The sequence below is a fragment of the Ranitomeya imitator genome, chromosome 5, assembly GCF_032444005.1.
Source record: "Ranitomeya imitator isolate aRanImi1 chromosome 5, aRanImi1.pri, whole genome shotgun sequence".
Taxonomy (NCBI): Eukaryota; Metazoa; Chordata; class Amphibia; order Anura; family Dendrobatidae; genus Ranitomeya; species Ranitomeya imitator.
In genome coordinates, this window is record NC_091286.1 from 606,857,831 (window position 1) to 606,877,362 (window position 19,532).

The 19,532-nt window shown below is 43.8% G+C and overlaps 1 protein-coding gene across 1 annotated transcript in view; it reads left to right on the forward strand.

The window, feature by feature from the left end:
* The window catches only part of TPO (thyroid peroxidase), a 241,509-nt gene that overhangs the window by 34,662 nt on the left and 187,315 nt on the right, over window positions 1–19,532 (forward strand). The window contains exon 5 of the mRNA XM_069726806.1: window positions 6,928–7,057. Within this exon, the coding sequence (XP_069582907.1) occupies window positions 6,928–7,057 (130 nt within the window). The remainder of the gene's footprint in view (window positions 1–6,927; window positions 7,058–19,532) is intronic.

Genomic DNA, 19,532 nt, shown 5'->3' on the forward strand with positions numbered 1-19,532 from the left:
GGATGGACTCAATGACCCCAAAGGGCCTGAATGAGCTGCAATCATTCACGTGCTTTCTGTAGTGTGAATACCCTTGATAGGACTTTTTATTTGGGAACTATTTATACTTTAGGTCATGTTATAACTTATTTGTGACCATAAAACAAGATGGTTCTCTCTATGCTTCGTTTTTTGTTTATCTCCTCCCTAATTGGGGGAACATACACAGATCTGTGTGTTATCAATCCTTAAAATAAAAATTTCCTCTATTGAGATACGCCGCTGGGGAAAGTTTTGTTACGCTGAGCTATTAGCATTGATTTATGCTTTATTAAATCACCATGTAGATGTGTTTTGATCTTTAGGCTCCGAACGGAGAAAGGTTACATGGAGGACAACCTGCTGTATGTTGAAAATGATTAGGGGTGCATATAATGATGTCCATCAATAACCTCGGATCAATAATGAGGTGATATATTTGATGGACATGTAAAATGGTTGATTCTGTGCCTCAAAGCTTATGTGTGACACGCAATATGGTTAGGAAATCTTTCCTGTGCGTACGCAGATGGTTTCATTACCCCAATCCACTTATAACAGTGCTATGCATTTCACGTTATTTGTTAATTTATTAGCGTTCTATTAAATAAATGAGCCGCTGTTTTTTTTATATATAAAAAATCCCCGCCAGGTCTGCATTGCAGAATTTGTACGTGCAGCATTGCCGAGAGTGCGCTCTGCGCAGGCGCTGCAGTGTATTCCGCAAATATGGGGACTAAAAGGTAAACATACCTGACACGCAGTCGGCGGTGGGTGGGCCTTTATGTGCGTGCCACTTTGCGCAGGCCCAGTTGGTAGGTAGACAGAGCGCTTATGTGTGACACGCAGTGGGGATAAGTAATCTTTCCTGTGCGTGCCACCATGCGCAGGCGTAGCAGGCTTCACTACCCCAATCCATTCACAGCAGCACTATGCATTACACGCTAAGGCTTATCTTACTAGCGTTCTATAAAATAAATGAGTCGCTACGTGGTATATATTTAAAAAACCCCGCTTAGGCTGCTTTGTTAAAATGTGGATGTGCAGCCCTGCCTTGAGTGCGCTATGCGCAGGCGCCGTTGCGGTCATGGTGTCTAAGACGTAGTATACATACCTGACACGCAGTCGGCGGTGGGAGGGTCTTCATGTGCGTGCCACTTTGCGCAGGCCCAGTCGATATCCAGACAGAGTGCCTATGTGTGGTACGCAATAAGGATAGGAATTCTTTCCTGTGCCTGCCATCTTGCGCAGGCGCAATGGGCTTCACTACCCCAACCCACTCAGTTGACGACTTCCGGGTTGCGTCCAGGAAGTGCGGACACACATGTTCTTTCCGGTGGCGTCTCCTTTATAATTGAGGTAAATTGCATCATAACTCACCTTCATCTTGCATCATCGAGACACATGAGAGATCTACCTAGCCTCCTGATGAGCCAGAGGGGCGAAACGCGTCGAGGCGACTTATGATAGTGGGCTGATGGCGTGGCACGGCATCGGACGATGAGTACCAATGGCATAGATGTCTATATGTCCTATTGATTGTGGCAGTGATTTGTGGCATTGATTTTTGGATTGCAGGTGACTGTCTATCGGGCAGGTACCCAGTGTGGGGCTCATCAATTAGCCCATGGGGTATACTGCAACCTTTTTTCCACTGCCCAGGTGCCTTTGATGTGTAGTTATCAGCATATATATATACCTGGTTTAAGATTTTGTAACTAGGCGCTTGATCTACACAGTTTATGCCCGCCACTAACGCCTACCACATGGTCTCATTTGTTTTTATATTCACGGTGTTGGGGGTTCAGGAATTCCCTATATATAGGTGTGTCATCTGAATAGCTGTCGAGGGGTACCCTTAGTCTATTTATTGTGTGGGTAGAGGGACCCACGGGTGCTATCAGGGCCTACTAGGGACCCCAGGGTAAGCCTACGTGGAGCGGGGGCGCCACAACGTCCCCCCTAGGGCGCCAACCCCCGCTGATAGGTAGCCACCAGTACAGGCATTATCTAGGGCATTTTCCTTCCCCCTACACTAGTTTTTCACGGTGTGTTTTGTTGTTTGTTTTTTTGGTGTAGCCACAGGTTGGTGGCATTTTAAATTTAGAATCATTAAAATTTGGGGTTTTTTATGATTTTTGCCTAATACATCCCATCCCTCGGCAGGTACCAATTAAAATAATTAAGGCTATTCATTTCAACATTTTAATATTATGGCTGATCAGTGTATATGGAAAATCAGTAGGGGCCCATAAGTTTCTATAGTTCACCTTCTGTTTTTATTACTAAGCTGAACCTAAGCCACCTTACATTTATATTATGACCTACCGTACATTGGATTCCTAGAATTGCAAAAGACCTGGGCATAGTGGCCTTAATGAGGTCGCTTATGCTCTATGTGGCCTTATTGTGTCCATCTTAAACCCTGGTCTCACTCCGAAACAATCTAAAAACTTTTGCAAGTAATAATGTAGTTTGGATAATTAGCAGAACTAATATTACCATGCACAGTATCTCGCTTATTATTTATGCACTCTGCTGCTAATGAAATGAAAGGCATTATTCAGCATCCCATAATGACATTGCTAAACAATGAGCTCATTTTTTGATATGGGGCTAACGAATTTCGAAAACATTACCCAGATTAATTTGTAAATGTTTAAAGATTTAGAATAAATTTAATTGACCAAATCCTTTTGTAAATGATTAAAACATTAAGAATTCATCATTTTAATCTGTTTTTAAACATTTTTTTTTCTCTTATATAAACAAGATCAATCATAACAGCAACGATACGGTATCTGGGATTTTTATAATTTCCCAGCATTTATTTTATAGTTTATATAGTTCTCATAATAAAATCAATATGGTTCACTTAATTTTAAATAAATGAGGCATATTTATAAATTAGATTGTTTAAGAATTACTATAGAAATGCAATCTATTTAACAAAAAAAAGGAACATTACAATGAATGTACATTTTAAGTGGGAAACACATAAAAAAAAGTAACACAGTGGTTAAGTGCTTAACACAATACCCAAAATCCTGACTCCCCTGGAGTCTAATGCTCAAATTTAGTTCATATTTGACTTAGAACTTTTGGAAACAACGGCAAAGCTTGAAAGGGCTTCATTGTAGATGCTTAGCAGGTGGGAGTTTGCTACTCACCATTTTATCAGCAGGCAATCCAGAACGTTGGAGAGGAATTAAAATATGTTAAATAGAGATGGCATGCAAAACTGTTTTGCTTAAAATACCAACTTTAACACACAAAAACAAACACATTTCCTAAAAAAAATCTAGACCAAAATGATGAAAATATGAAAAGTATCCTTGTAGATGATGCAATTCTAATGCTGATTCAGTGCACTTCTCAACAGGGGCATATTAGATAGAACAGATCCATTTAATGGTTAATCCAACCACTCAGGAAAAAATAAAAACAATCCATGGGTGTTCTGGTTGATGGACCCCCAAAGTTTGATATTGATGATCTACCAAATGGATAGATCATCAATTTCAAATGCGGGGTTGGATCCCTTTAACTGTCCTTATAAATTACTAGATGGTGGCCCGATTCTAACACATCAGGTATTCTAGAATATGTATGTATGTATGTACATCGCGCTTAGCGCAGCCACGTAGTATATAGCACAGCGACGTAGTATATAACACAGCCACATAGTATATAACACAGCCAGCCACGTAGTATATACCACAGCCACGCAGTATATAGTACAGCCACGTAGTATATAGCACAGCAACATAGTATATAGCAGCCATATAGTATATAGCAGCCACATAGTATATAGCAGCCACATACTATATACCACAGCCCACATAACACAGACAGCCACGTAGTATATAGCAGCCACATAGTATATAGCAGCCACATAGTACTGTATATAGCACAGCCCACATAATATATAGCACAGCCCACGCAGTATATAACACAGGCCACGTAGTATATAACACAGCCCATGCAGTATATAACACTGCCCATGTAGTATATAGCAGCCATGCAGTATATAACACAGCCCACGTAATATATAGCACAGCCTACGTAGTATATAACACGCATCGGGAATTCTAGAATATGTATGTATGTATGTATGTATGTACGTCGCACTTAGCACAGCCACGTAGTATATAACACAGCCACGTAGGATATAGCACAGCCACATAGTATATAGCACAGCTGCATAGTATATAGCAGCCACATAGTATATAGCAGCCACATAGTATATAGCACAGCCCACGTAACACAGACAGCCACATAGTATATAGCACAGCCATGTAGTATATAGCAGCCACATAGTATATAGCAGCCACGTAATATATAGCAAAGCCCACACAGTATATAACACAGCCCATGCAGTATATAACACTGCCCACGTAGTATATAGCAGCCAGACAGTATATAACAGAGCCCACGTAGTATATAGCAGCCAGACAGTATATAACACAGCCCATGTAATATATAGCACAGCCCACATAATATATAACACAGCCCATGTAGTATATAACACAGGCCGCGCAGTATATAGCACAGCCACGTAGTATCGTAGTATATAGCAGCCAGGGAGTATATAACACAGCCCACATAGTATATAACACTGCCCACGTAATATATAACACAGTCCATGCAGTAAATAACACAGCCCACTTAGTATATAGCAGAGCGGGCACCATATCCCTGTAAAAAAAAGAATTAAAATAAAAAAAATAGTTATATACTCACCCTCCGTCATCCACTGAAGCTGTCCCGCCGCGCGCGATGCGGCTGCCAGCTTCTGTTCCCAGAGATGCATTGCAAAATTACCCAGATGACTTAGCGGTGTCGCTAAGACCGCGCATCGGTGGACGCACCGATGCATTGCGCGCATCGTTGGACGTCGGAAGGTGAGAATAGCACAATATTTTTTTTTAAATTATTTTTAACATTATTTCTTTTTACTATTGATGCTGCATAGGCAGCATCAATAGTAAAAAGTTGGTCCGGGATGGGGCAACACACTGGCACTGACTGGAGGAGAGTAGGGAGGGGCCAATTCACGGCCGGACTAAACCTGCCGGCCGCAACCAATCAGCGATGCAGGATTTCCATTACAGACAGACAAACAGACAGACAGACAAACAGACCGAAGTACCCCTTAGTCGATTATATAGATAGATGTTTAATATATTTTATTATGCATGCATTTAAGACACTGTTTAATTCATGGTGGTTTTTCTGAGAAAACAAAGTTTGAAAAGTGTCCTTAGATTGGGTATAAGGAGAGAATGTAGCTGAGGGGGAAGAAGCTGATAGGAGTTGCCTAGAGTTCACTCAATCCTGAGCGTGGCACCTTGTAAACTTATCTTTTCTCGTAGACTAAACAGCATTTCAAAGTAAAATATAGTTTAGCTGTTACCAATGTGGCTGCTAACCATTATAGCATGAATCTACTGACAGGTTCCCTTTAAAGGCCAATAAATATGCGGGAATTTCCTGCCATACACGGTAATACCAAAACAAATCAATGCTTATTGGCTATCTAACAACTACAAAACATGCGGGATGGGACTAGAGCATGGCACTTGAACATCGACCTTGCACCCCTATGTATGATCGAGTGATGTTCATTCTCGCTCATCACTGGTCACCAGGCTTTTGCTATCCCATCTGAGAACAGCATGTTGTAGAGACAGAGAACCTAAATCATGTGATGTATCACTTACTCTGCTGCTTACTGCAATTTTGATTGAAAATAGTTTTCTCCGCTGCAGTTCTATCTATTCTTTGAATGCTGAGCTCTGTATAACCCCTCCCACTCTAATGCTTTCTATGTACTCTGTGCATAGGCAGAAAGTTGCCAACTTCCTGTTATTAAAACAATGCAAGGAATGTATACAGCAACATTAAACAAAAGAAAGACTTATAAAAACATTAATTTATTGCTAACTATTAAAATACCACGAGAGTAAAATAAACTATAAAAAACACTAGGCTAATGTGTTTTAAGCACTAAGCTCTTAGTCAAAGAACTATGTTTCCATGGTTTATTTTCTCTTTTTGATATTTTAATAGCTCCCAGTTAATTATTGCTTATATTATTCCTTTTTTTGTTTGCAGTTGCTGGATACTTACATTCTATTGGACCAATTTACCCGGGAGCCGACTTGATAACCTCGTCCGCGTATCGCACCCTTACTTGATTGACCTATTTATATGTGGGGGGGTTTTGTTTATGCTGATAAAACAATAGTTTTATTACAATTTTACTAAGCAGCCCAGTAAGTGACACATTGCTTTATTCACAAATCCTGCAATCAACCTCTGTCTCCACCATCCGTGGTTTGAAGATTCTGAACAGTATCTGTTGCTTCCCTGTCTTTGATCCTAAGAACCATTAAGAAATTATTTTATTTTGATTTATTTAACTTTTTTTTACAGTTTTGAAATTCTTCTACAAACATTCTGATTTTATGAAATTAAAAAGTTTCTAAAAAACAACAAACAAAAAAACGATTATTCCATATTGAATGGAGTGAAAGTGAACGTGCTCAACCCACTTCTCCATTCACTCTCCATGGATCTGATGGAAAAAGTAGCCAAATGATGAGTCTTTCTCTTGTAATTCCATATACATTGAATATAGTGGAGGTCGAGCATGCGCATACAAACTCCTTTCAAGGCAGGACTTCAGACCTACATTCGCAAGATCACTAGAGATCCCAAAGATTGGAGACTCCAGCAATTAACAAGTTATCTTATGGATAGGGAATAACCTGTTTTCTTGGGACTAACCCTTTCAAATTGTTTAGTAATTAAGGTAAAAGGTAGCTAAGCTCTCGGAAAAAAATATTTTTTATAAAAACATTGGCTTTGTTTTTTAACATTTTCCTTTCTTTTCTTGGTGTTCAGAAATCATCCTTCCTGGGGAGCCTCAAATACTGTTTTATCTAGGTGGCTACCGTCACAGTATGAGGATGGATTGAGTGAGCCAAAGGGTTGGAATACAGATTTCCTCTACATGAATTTTTCTCTGCCTCCAGTAAGAACCTTTCAAGACAAGTGAATTCACATTGTTCAGGGTTGGGTTGCAGCTTTGAAATGTAAATGCTATCTGTTATGTTGAGCATGATTCCGACAGCGAGTGCACCAGCTTTTTAAAGGGAACCTGTCATGTGAAAAAAGACTATTAACCTGCAGATATGGGGTTAATCTGCATGCTATTAGTGATCTGAAAGTCAGATAACATAAGGTAATGAACTTTATTCCTTCCGACAGCCTCCAGCTTTCAGTTATAGAGGAGCAACGTCACGGCTTCAGCCACCTCTCAGTACATAGTGAGCTGTGGAAGCGAATTCAATTTGCCTTGAATAAATTTCCTCCTCATATTTAAATGTTTCCTGTAGTTGCAGGGTTAGTAGTTAGCCCAAAAAATGTTTTCCCTTTTAGTTTAGTTAAAGGGGTTTTCCTAGGAACAAAGTACATTTTAATCAATAAATCTTGGAATAGAAATATTTTCCACAACTGGATGTCTTAAATAATATATGTTCTTGTACTGAGCTAATTTTATAAATGTGCCCCTGCTATGTGATGTGTAATTGCTGTGTCTGACCGTGCAGGGACTCTTCATGCCACAGCTCCTGGGCAGGGGAGGAAGCAAAAGAGAGAATGCAGACAGGACATCATGGGTGGAGAATGGAGGGGAAAAGGAGAAAGGGGTTACATCAGGAAAGGGTTAAATCCTGCACTAGGTGAGAAAAAATCTTCAGTTAAATAAAAGTATGGTTATTGTGGAATTTGCTCCATAAAAATAGTAAAAAGGCAGAGCATATGAACCTTACGCGTTTCGGACTAAAAGCTAATCCTTATTCATAGCTATTCTTTACTATCCTAGATAATCAGTGAACAATCTTAACCACTTTACCCCCCAATCCTGTTGTCACCTTCATGACCAGGCGAAATTTTACAATTCTAACCAGCGTCACTTTATGTGGCAATAACTCTGCAATGCTCCAACAGATCCTATTTTTTTTCTCATGACATATTGTAGTTCATGATAGTGGAAGAATTAGTTCAATACAATTTGTTTTTATCTGTCAAAATATTGGAAATTTGGCAAAAAAAAATTAACATTTAGCAATTTTCAAACTTTTAATCCTTAAACCACAGTTATGTCACACAAAATAGTTAAAAAATAACTTTTACAATATGTCTACTTCACATCTGTTTTTTAAAACATACTTTTGTTTTGTTAGCAAGATAGAAGGGTTCAACGTTGATCAGCAATATCTCATTGTTCCAACAAAATTTACAAAAATAATTTTTTAGGGACCACATCACATTTAAGTGACTTTGGGGGGCCTATAGGACAGAAAATACCCAAAATTGACACTGTTCTAAAAACTGTACCCCTCAGAGTCCTCAAAACCACATATGAGAAGTTCATTGACCCTTCAGGTGCTTCACAGGAATTAATGCATTGTGGAAGGAAAAAATGGACAATTCTTTTTCACACAAAATTTTATTTAGCCTCAATTTTTTTGTTTTCACAAGGGTAACAAGAGAAAAAAAAATTGTTGTGCAAATTCTCTTGAGTACGCCAATGCCATATATGTGGGGACGCATGGGAGGGCTTGGAAGGGAAGGAGCACCATTTGACTTTTTGAACATAAAAATGGCTGGAATCGTGAGTGGATGCCAAGTCGCATCTGGAGAGCTCATGATGTGCCTAAACAGTGGAATACCCCCATAAGTGGCTATATTTTGGAAACAAGACCCCTCAAGGAATGTATCTAGAGCACCTTGAACCCATCGGGCTTTACAGAAGTTTACAATTAAGAGCCGTGAAAATAAAAAAATCACATTTTTCTAATGAAACATTTTTTATTTTCACAAGGGTAAGGGAGAAAATGGAAAACAAAATTTGTTGTGTAATATCTCCTGAGTACACAGGTACCCCATATGTGGGGGAAAACTACTGTTTGGGCACATGGCAGGCCTTGGAATAGAAGGAGAAAAGTTTGACTTTTTGAATACAAAAATTGGCTTGAATTGAGAGCGGACGCTCATTATGGAAACAAGACACCTCAAGGAATTTATCTAGATGTGTGGTAAGCACCTTGAACCTCCAGGTGCTTCATAGAATTTTATAACAAAGACAAGTGAAAATAAAAACATCACATTTTTCCCACAAAAATGTTCATTTAGCCTAATTTTTTTTATTTTCACGAGACTAACAGGAGAAAATGTAACCTAAAATTTGTTGTGCAATTTATCCTGAGTACACCAATACCCCATATGTGGGGGGAAACTACTGTTAGGCACACAGCAGGGCTCAGAAAGGATGGAGTGACATTTTGAAATGCAAAATTTCATGGAATGGTTTGCAAGTTTCATGTCACATTTGGAGAGTCCCTGATCTCCTTAAACAATAGAAACCCCCATCAAGTGACTCCATTTTGGAAACTAAACCCCGCAAGGAAATTATCTAGGCTTGTGGTGAGCACCTTGAACCCATAGGTGCTTCACAGAACTTTAAAATGTTGAACTGTGAAAATGAAAAAAAAAAACATTTTCCCACTAAAATGTTGTTTTCACACATTTTTTTTTCATTTTCATAAGTATAGCAGGAGAAAATGGAATCCAAAAGTAATAATACAGGTGAAACCGCGCTCGAGAGGTAATTTGCTCAAACAACCGTGCATATAAAGGAAAGTTACAAAGGAAAGTACCTGCTGTGATATCACAAACACATCAAACAAATCCCTGTATTACACACTTATCCAGGGAAATTAATGGTGGCATGTAGGGTTGAGCGACCTTGACCTTTTTAGAGCCGAAACGGGTTTCGCGAAACCCGACTATCTCAAAAGTCGAGTCGAGTGGAATCGGCCGATTATCGCGAAAAGTCGGGGATCGACCGAAACACGAAACCCAATGCAAGTCAATGGGGGAGCATAGTCGGCAGTGAGTAGAGGCCAGGAAAACATGTACAGAGCCCATGTTAATGGCAAAAACATCCATTCTTGTTACTGAAGCTTGTCAATCTTAATTTAGCTTATAATAATTGTAAGGCATTTGAAATTGGGAGTCATTTGGCTAAAGTTGTGGGGGGTAGGGCTGGTTCAAGTAATTAGTGGGCCCAGTAAATCTGGACCACGTCACGGCAATGGAGCAGGGAGAGGTAAGTATTTCAACTTTGCAAGTGCTGTGATCCTGAGCAAGCAGGGGGGGCCCACTCGTTGGCATTGGCACTGGCACAGGGCCCCTCAAAGTACAGCGGTGTGTTTGCACAGCGGGGGCGCCTCCCACCGGCAGCAACACTTTTGCGTACTATGAGGGGCCCTGTGTGTTGTGAATTCTGTTGTCGGGCTCCCTCCTGTGGTCATGAATGGTTCTTCGGCTGGTTCTGTCCATGGACTTCCTCTGGTGGGTGTTTCTGAGTTTCCTTCCACAGGTGATGAGGTTAATTCGTTAGCTGCTGCTCTATTTAACTCTACTTAGATCTTTGCTCCATGCCACCTGTCAATGTTCCAGTATTGGTCTAGTTCACTCCTGGATCGTTCTTGTGACCTGTCTTCCCATTAGAAGCTAAGTTCCAGCTTGTATTTCTTTGGTTTGCTATTTGTCTGTCCAGCTTGCTATTTAATTTGTTGTCTTGCTTGCTTGAAGCTCTGGGACGCAGAGGGAGCGCTTCCGCACCGTGAGTCGGTGCGGAGGGTCTTTTTGCGCCCTCTGCGTGGTCTTTTTGTATGTTTTTGTGCTGACCGCAAAGTAACCTTTCCTATCCTCGGTCTGTTCAGTAAGTCGGGCCTCACTTTGCTAAATCTATTTCATCTCTGTGTTTGTATTTTCATCTTTACTCACAGTCAATATATGTGGGGGGCTGCATTTTCCTTTGGGGAATTTCTCTGAGGCAAGGTAGGCTTTATTTTTCTATCTTCAGGGCTAGCTAGTTTCTTAGGCTGTGCCGAGTTGCATAGGGAGCGTTAGGCGCAATCCACAGCTATTTTTAGTGTGTTTGATAGGTTTAGGGATTGCGGTCAGCAGAGTTCCCACGTCCCAGAGCTCGTCCTTATTATCAGTAACTATCAGGTCATTCCGTGTGCTCTTAACCACCAGGTCCATTATTGTCCTGACCACCAGGTCATAACACCTGTGCCAGTGACGTCGCCAACGAGTATTCCTCCCCTCACCTGATGAAGGAACCTGCACCTTCATCTGCACCTTCCTCTTTGTCCCCGTGTAAGGTGGTATGGTATGCGGGAAGGGGGACCTGACTTTCAGCAGGGTCACAATCTTGCAGTGTAGCGTGCACGGGAAATGTTGCATTATGGGTCAATGTACCAGCAGACTCATCTATCACTGGCTGGGCAATGGGCAGGATGAGGGGGAAACAGATATGGGCCCAAAGAATAAAGTGGGCTAAGTGCAGTTCAAAATTGGTAACAGGACTAACCAGGGGGCATTGTTTTGTTCAGTGAAGGACAACTGGAATGAGAGGCTGACACAGAGAGTGGGCCCAAATCAGTAAGTATTCTAAATGCAGTTCAAAATTGGCATCAGTAGTAAACCGGCGGCACAGCTTTGTTCACTGTAGGAGAACAGCAAGGAGCGGCAGACACAGATAGAAGGCCCCAACCCAACTAGTAGGCCTAATGCAGTGTTGTTTTCAACAACTACTAAACGAGAGCCAGAAGATCGAAGCAATGGAGAGGAAACCTGGGGAACACCGTGGAGTGAAAGACACCGTCTCTACACCCCAGACCCAACTTTTAGGCCGAATGCAGTGTTGTTTTCAACAACTACTAAACGAGAGCCAGAAGATTGAAGCAATGGAGAGGCAACCTGGGGAACACCTTGGAGCGGAAGACACCGTCTCTACACCCCAGACCCAACTTGTAGGCCGAATGCAGTGTTGTTTTCAACAACTACTTAAGAAGAGCCAGAAGATCGAAGCAATGGAGAGGCAACCTGGGGAACACCTTGGAGTGGAACACACCGTCTCTACACCCCAGACCCAACTTATAGGCCGAATGCAGTGTTGTTTTCAACAACTACTAAACGAGAGCCAGAAGATTGAAGCAATGGAGAGGCAACCTGGGGAACACCTTGGAGCGGAAGACACCGTCTCTACACCCCAGACCCAACTTGTAGGCCGAATGCAGTGTTGTTTTCAACAACTACTTAAGAAGAGCCAGAAGATCGAAGCAATGGAGAGGCAACCTGGGGAACACCTTGGAGTGGAACACACCGTCTCTACACCCCAGACCCAACTTGTAGGCCGAATGCAGTGTTGTTTTCAACAACTACTAAACGAGAGCCAGAAGATTGAAGCAATGGAGAGGCAACCTGGGGAACACCTTGGAGCGGAAGACACCATCTCTACACCCCAGACCCAACTTGTAGGCCGAATGCAGTGTTGTTTTCAACAACTACTAAACAAGAGCTTTAAGATTGAAGCAATGGAGAGGCAACCTGGGGAACACCTTGGAGTGGAACACACCGTCTCTACACCCCAGACCCAACTTGTAGGCCGAATGCAGTGTTGTTTTCAACAACTACTTAAGAAGAGCTTTAAGATTGAAGCAATGGAGAGGCAACCTGGGGAACACCTTGGAGTGGAACACACCATCTCTACACCCCAGACCCAACTTGTAGGCCGAATGCAGTGTTGTTTTCAACAACTACTTAAGAAGAGCTTTAAGATTGAAGCAATGGAGAGGAAACCTGGAGAACACCTTGGAGCGGAAGACACCGTCTCCACAACCCAGACCCAACTTGTAGGCCGAATGCAGTGTTGTTTTCAACAACTACTAAACAAGAGCTTTAAGATTGAAGCAATGGAGAGGCAACCTGGGGAACACCTTGGAGTGGAACACACCGTCTCTACACCCCAGACCCAACTTGTAGGCCAAATGCAGTGTTGTTTTCAACAACTACTAAACGAGAGCTAGAAGCTCTAAGCTATGGAGAGGAAACCTGAGGAACACCTTGGAGCGGCAGACACCGTTAGTAGGCCCTACCGAAGTAGTAGTAGTAGCCCCAATGCAGTTTTCAAATTCCTATAGGCTGAAAACCAGACTATTGACGCTCAGCTTTTTTAAAAGGAGGACAGCTGTATTGAGTGGCGCAGACAGACACAGGTAGTAGGCCTTAAACACAACATTTGGCTCAATGCAGTTTAAAAAAGGTTACAGGGGTACACAGGCAGCATTGGTCTGTTCAGTGGAGGACAATTTCAATTATGGGCCACAGACAGAGTTTGTATGCCTACTATTAAAAAAAGGATGCTCTATGCAATTTAAAATAGGTTCCAGGGGTACACAGGCAGCAGTGGTCTGGTCAGTGGAGGACTAGTGGAAGGAGAGACCGCAGACAGGCGTAGTAGGCCTAACATAACAAAATTTGGCTGTAGGCACTTTTAAATTGGTTCCAGGGGTACACGGGCAGCAGTAGACAGGTCACTTGAGGACTAGTGGCAGGAGGGACCGCAGACAGGCGTAGTAGGCCTAACATAACAAAATTTGGCTGTAGGCACTTTTAAATTGGTTCCAGGGGTACACGGGCAGCAGTAGACAGGTCACTGGAGGACTAGTGGAAGGAGGGACCGCAACAGGCGTAGTAGGCCTAACATAACAAAATTTGGCTGTAGGCACTTTTAAAATGGTTCCAGGGGTACATGGGCAGCAGTAGACAGGTCACTTGAGGACTAGTGGCAGGAGGGACCGCAGACAGGCGTAGTAGGCCTAACATAACAAAATTTGGCTGTAGGCACTTTTAAATTGGATCCAGGGGTACAAGGGCAGCAGTAGACAGGTCACTGGAGGACTAGTGGAAGGAGGGACCGCAGACAGGCGTAGTAGGCCTAACATAACAAAATTTGGCTGCAGGCACTTTTAAATTGGTTCCAGGGGTACATGGGCAGCAGTAGACAGGTCACTTGAGGACTAGTGGCAGGAGGGACCGCAGACAGGCGTAGTAGGCCTAACATAACAAAATTTGGCTGTAGGCACTTTTAAATTGGTTCCAGGGGTACAAGGGCAGCAGTAGACAGGTCACTGGAGGAGTAGTGGAAGGAGGGACCGCAGACAGGCGTAGTAGGCCTAACGTAACAAAATTTGGCTGTAGGCACTTTTAAATTGGTTCCAGGGGTACACGGGCAGCAGTAGACAGGTCACTCGAGGACTAGTGGCAGGAGGGACCGCAGACAGGCGTAGTAGGCCTAACATAACAAAATTTGGCTGTAGGCACTTGCAATTCTCTTGCAGGGGTACGCAGGCAGCATTGGTGTTGTCAGCGGAGGCTGATTGTAATGAGTGTCTGCCAGTTAGTACTCCAAAAAAATAAATAGATGTTAGTGTCTCGCATTACAACAAAACCAAAACACAAAAGGGTGGAATACTTAGGTACAGGGGTGGGCTCCTCTGCTGAGTTTTAGACCTAGTAATTTGGCGCTAATTATTTACTGGTGTAAATATAGGACACTGCCCCTGACTATGTTAAGTACCATCATACATGTCAACACATTGGTATTGTCAGTGCCAGGCATTGAATGATGTCAGCGCATAGACTAAACATCGGTGGAACTGTGAGAGATAATTGTGCAAGTGGTAGAGCAATGTTTGAGCTGGGGGGAACTCTCTTGTGGCCGGCGGTACAGGCCCAGGGCCCCTCATGTTACAACAGTGTGTCTGACGTTGGGTGCGCACCACCACCGCCAGAGACACTTTATTGTACTATGAGGGACCCAGTGGCAGTGCCGTCGACCAAAAGCGGGCACACCCACCTCTTCAGACAAACGGCACTCTCACGGGTGCTTGCGCCAAGTGGCGATACCACGGCCCCGTGGGGGGGATTTTGGCCATTTAGGGAGGTGTAAACATGTCGTATGCTGGACAATCAGCTGCTGCAAATTACGCGATTGGAAAAGTCAGTCAGAGTAGTCCACAATCAAGACCTTTTCATAGGAAAGCTAGGTGTCAGCCGGGCAAGGTGGGGCAAAATAATTCGAAATCCAGTTGTGGTTCATTTTAATGAATGTTAGATCATCAACATTTTGGGTAGCCAGACAAGTCCTTTTTTCGGTTAATATTGAACCTGCAGCACTGAATACTCTTTCTGATAGGACACTAGCTGCCGGGCAAGCAAGCTCCTGCAATGCATATTCTGCCAATTCTGGCCAGGTGTCTAATTTGGATGCCCAGTAATCAAATGGGAATGACGGTTGAGGGAGAACATCGATAAGGGATGAAAAATAGTTAGTAACCGTACTGGACAAATGTTGTCTCCTGTCACTTTGAATTGATGCTGCAGTACCTGTCCTGTCTGCGGTCATAGCAAAATCACTCCACAACCTGGTCAGAAAACCCCTCTGTCCAACGCCACTTCTGATTTCTGCACCTCTAACACCTCTGGTCTGCTGGCCTCTGCAGCTCGTGTGAGAACGATCATGGGCGCTGTGTGCTGGGAATGCCTGAAGCAAACGGTCAACAAGAGTTGATTGTTTGGTTGCTAATATTAGTTCCAAGTTCTCATGTGGCATAATATTTTGCAATTTGCCTTTATAGCGAGGATCAAGGAGGCAGGCCAACCAGTAATCGTCATCGTTCATCATATTAGTAATGCGTGTGTCCCTTTTGAGGATACGTAAGGCATAATCCGCCATGTGGGCCAAAGTTCCAGTTGTCAAATCTGCGGTTGTGCTGGGTTAAGGGGCTGTTTCAGGCAAATCTACGTCACTTGTGTCCCTCAAAAAACCAGAACCCGGCCTTGCCACGCCACCAATTTCCCGTGGCCCCGGAAAAGCTTCCTCATTAAAAAAATACTCATCCCCATCATCCTCCTCGTCCTCCTCCTCCTGTTCGCCCGCTACCTCGTCCTGTACACTGCCCTGACCAGACAATGGCTGACTGTCATCAAGGCTTTCCTCTTCCTCTGCTGCAGATGCCTGCTCCTTTATGTGCGTCAAACTTTGCATCAGCAGACGCATTAGGGGGATGCTCATGCTTATTATGGCGTTGTCTGCACTAACCAGCCGTGTGCATTCCTCCAAACACTGAAGGACTTGACACATGTCTTGTATCTTCGACCACTGCACACCTGACAACTCCACAAATACATAACAGTATGCCTCTGTTCGCACAGTCTCTGAAGCATGTGCAGTGTTGAGTTCCACCTTGTTGCAACGTCTATGATTAGGCGATGCTGGGGAAGGTTCAAAGACCGCTGATAGGTCTGCATACGGCTGGAGTGTACGGGCGAACGGCGGATATGCGAGCAAAGTCCGCGCACTTTGAGGAGCAGGTCGGATAACCCCGGATAACTTTTCAGGAAGCACTGCACCACCAGGTTTAAGGTGTGAGCCAGGCAAGGAATGTGTTTCAGTTGGGAAAGGGAGATGGCAGCCACGAAATTCCTTCCGTTATCACTCACTACCTTGCCTGCCTCAAGATCTACAGTGCCCAGCCACGACTGCGTTTCTTTCTACAAGAACTCGGACAGAACTTCCGCGGTGTGTCTGTTGTCGCCCAAACACTTCATAGCCAATACAGCCTGCTGACGCTTGCCAGTAGCTGCCCCATAATGGGACAACTGGTGTGCAACAGTGGCAGCTGCGGATGGAGTGGTTGGGCGACTGCGGTCTGTGGACGAGCTCTCGCTTCTGCAGGAGAACGAGGAGGAGGAGGGGGTGCGAACGGCTACAGCCAACTGTTTCCTAGACCGTGGGCTAGGCAGAACTGTCCCAAAATTGCTGTCCCCTGTGGACCCTGCATCCACCACATTCACCCAGTGTGCCGTGATGGACGTCCCTGGCCATGCCTACTGTTCCATGCATCTGTTGTCAGGTGCACCTTTGTACTCACAGATTGCCTGAGTGCATGGATGATGCACTCTTTAACTTGCTGGTGGAGGGCTGGGATGGCTTTTCGCGAAAAGAAGTGTCGACTGGGTAGCTCATAGCGTGGTACAGCGTAGTCCATCAGGGCTTTGAAAGCTTTGCTTTCAACTAACCGGTAGGGCATCATCTCTAACGAGATTAGTCTAGCTATGTGGGCGTTCAAACCCTGTGTACGCGGATGCGAGGCTAAGTACTTCCTTTTTCTAACCAGAGTCTCATGTAGGGTGAGCTGGACTGGAGAGCTGGAGATCGTGGAACTAGCGGGGGTGCCGGTGGACATGGCAGACTGAGAGACGGTTGGAGACGGTATTGTTGCCGCCGGTGCCCTAGATGCAGTGTTTCCTACTACGAAACTGGTGATTCCCTGACCCTGACTGCTTTGGCCTGGCAAAGAAACCTGCACAGATGCTGCAGGTGGTGCGGAAAATGGAGGCCTTACACTGACGGAAGGGATGTAGCGTTGCTGACTAGCTTCATTGGCCGAGGGTGCTACAACCTTAAGGGACGTTTGGTAGTTAGTCCAGGCTTGCAAATGCATGGTGGTTAAATGTCTATGCATGCAACTTGTATTTAGACTTTTCAGATTCTGACCTCTGCTTAAGATAGTTGAACATTATTGACAGATGACTTTGCGCTGATCAATTGGATGTTGTTTAAAAAAATGCCAGACTGCACTCTTTCTAGCATCGGATCCCTTTTCAGGCATTGCAGACTGAGCTTTAACCGGATGGCCACGCTGTCCTCCAACAGGTTTTGGCTTTGCCACGCGTTTTGTGCCATCTACGGGTCCAGCAGATGGAACCTGTTGCGATGTTGATGCCTGCTGCGGCCCCTCCTCCTCCGCTTCAGAACTACTGCCGCCTGCACCCTGTTCCCCCAATGGCTGCCATTCGGGGTCAACAACTGGGTCATCTATAACCTCCTCTTCTAGCTCGTGTGCAACTTCGTCTGTGTCACCGTGTAAGTCGGTGGTATAGCGTTCATGACGGGGCAACATAGTCTCATCAGGGTCTGATTCTGGATCAGTACCCTGCGAGGGCAATGTTGTGGTCTGAGTCAAAGGACCAGCATAGTAGTCTGGCTGTGGCTGTGCATCAGTGCACTCCATGTCAGATTCAACTTGTAATGGGCATGGCCTGTTAACTGTTTCACTTTCTAAGCTAGGGACGGTATGTGTAAAGAGCTCCATGGAGTAACCCGTTGTGTCGCCTGCTGCATCCTTCTCTGTTGCTGTTTTTGCTGAAGAGGACAAGGAAGCGACTTGTCCCTGACCGTGAACATCCACTAACGATGCGCTGCTTTTACATTTACCAGTTTCAGAAGAGGAGGCAAAAGAGCTAGAGGCTGAGTCAGCAAGGTAAGCCAAAACTTGTTTTTGCTGCTCTGGCTTTAAAAGCGGTTTTCCTACTCCCAGAAAAGGGAGCGTTCGAGGCCTTGTGTAGCCAGACGACGAATCTGGCTCCACAGCTCGAGACTTAGGTGCTATATTGTTTTTCCCACGACCACCCGATGCTCCACTACCACTACCATCATTACCAGCTGGCAATGAACGCCCACGGCCACGACCTTTCCCACCAGACTTCCTCATTGTTTTAAAAACGTCACCAAACTAATGGTATTTGTTACTGTCAAACAACTTACAAGGTGAACTTTAACTTCTGTATGATTTAGATATCCCTTTATAGGTGGGTGAGACCGCAAGGAAAATCAGGCACGATGTTACACACTGTATTCTGTGGCACCAAATGAGAGAGATGCCACACACGCAGGACTGTCACTCAAGCACAAAGGCCAATATTAATCTCCCACTGTTTTTTTCTTTTTTTCAGGGAGAATTTAGATACCAAATTTTTTTAACAAAAAAACTAGGCTTTCTACGGCCCACTATTTAAGAGAGATGGCACACTCAGGACTGGCAGACAAGCAGAAAGTTAAATATTAATCTCCCACGTTTTTTTTTATTTTTTCTGGGAGAATTTAGATACCAAATTTTTTTAACAAAACAACTTGGCTTTCTAGGGCCCACTATTTAAGAGAGATGGCACACTTAGGACTGGCAGACAAGCAGAAAGGCCAATATTAATCTCCCACAGGTTTTTTTTTATTTTTTCAGGGAGAATTTAGATACCAAATTTAAAAAAAAAAAAACTAGGCTTTCTATGGCCCGCTATTTAAGAGAGATGGCACAATCATGACAGGCAGACAAGCAGAAAGGCCAATATTAATCTCCCACAGGTTTTTTTTATTTTTTCAGGGAGAATTTAGATACCAAATTTAAAAAAAACAAAACACTAGGCTTTCTATGGCCCACTATTTAAGACAGATGGCACACTCAGGACTGGCAGACAAGCAGAAAGGCCAATATTAATCTCCCACAGGTTTTTTTTTTTCAGGGAGAATTTAGATACCAAATTTAAAAAAAAAAAAAACTAGGCTTTCTATGGCACACTATTTAACCCCTTCCCGACCCATGACGCCACGTAGGCGTCATGAAAGTCGGTGCCAATCCGACCCATGACGCCTATGTGGCGTCATGGCGGGAATGCTTCCCTGCTGGTCCGGTGACCGGAGTCATTCAAATGTCACCGTACCCGCAGGTGCAGGGGGACCTGTACTT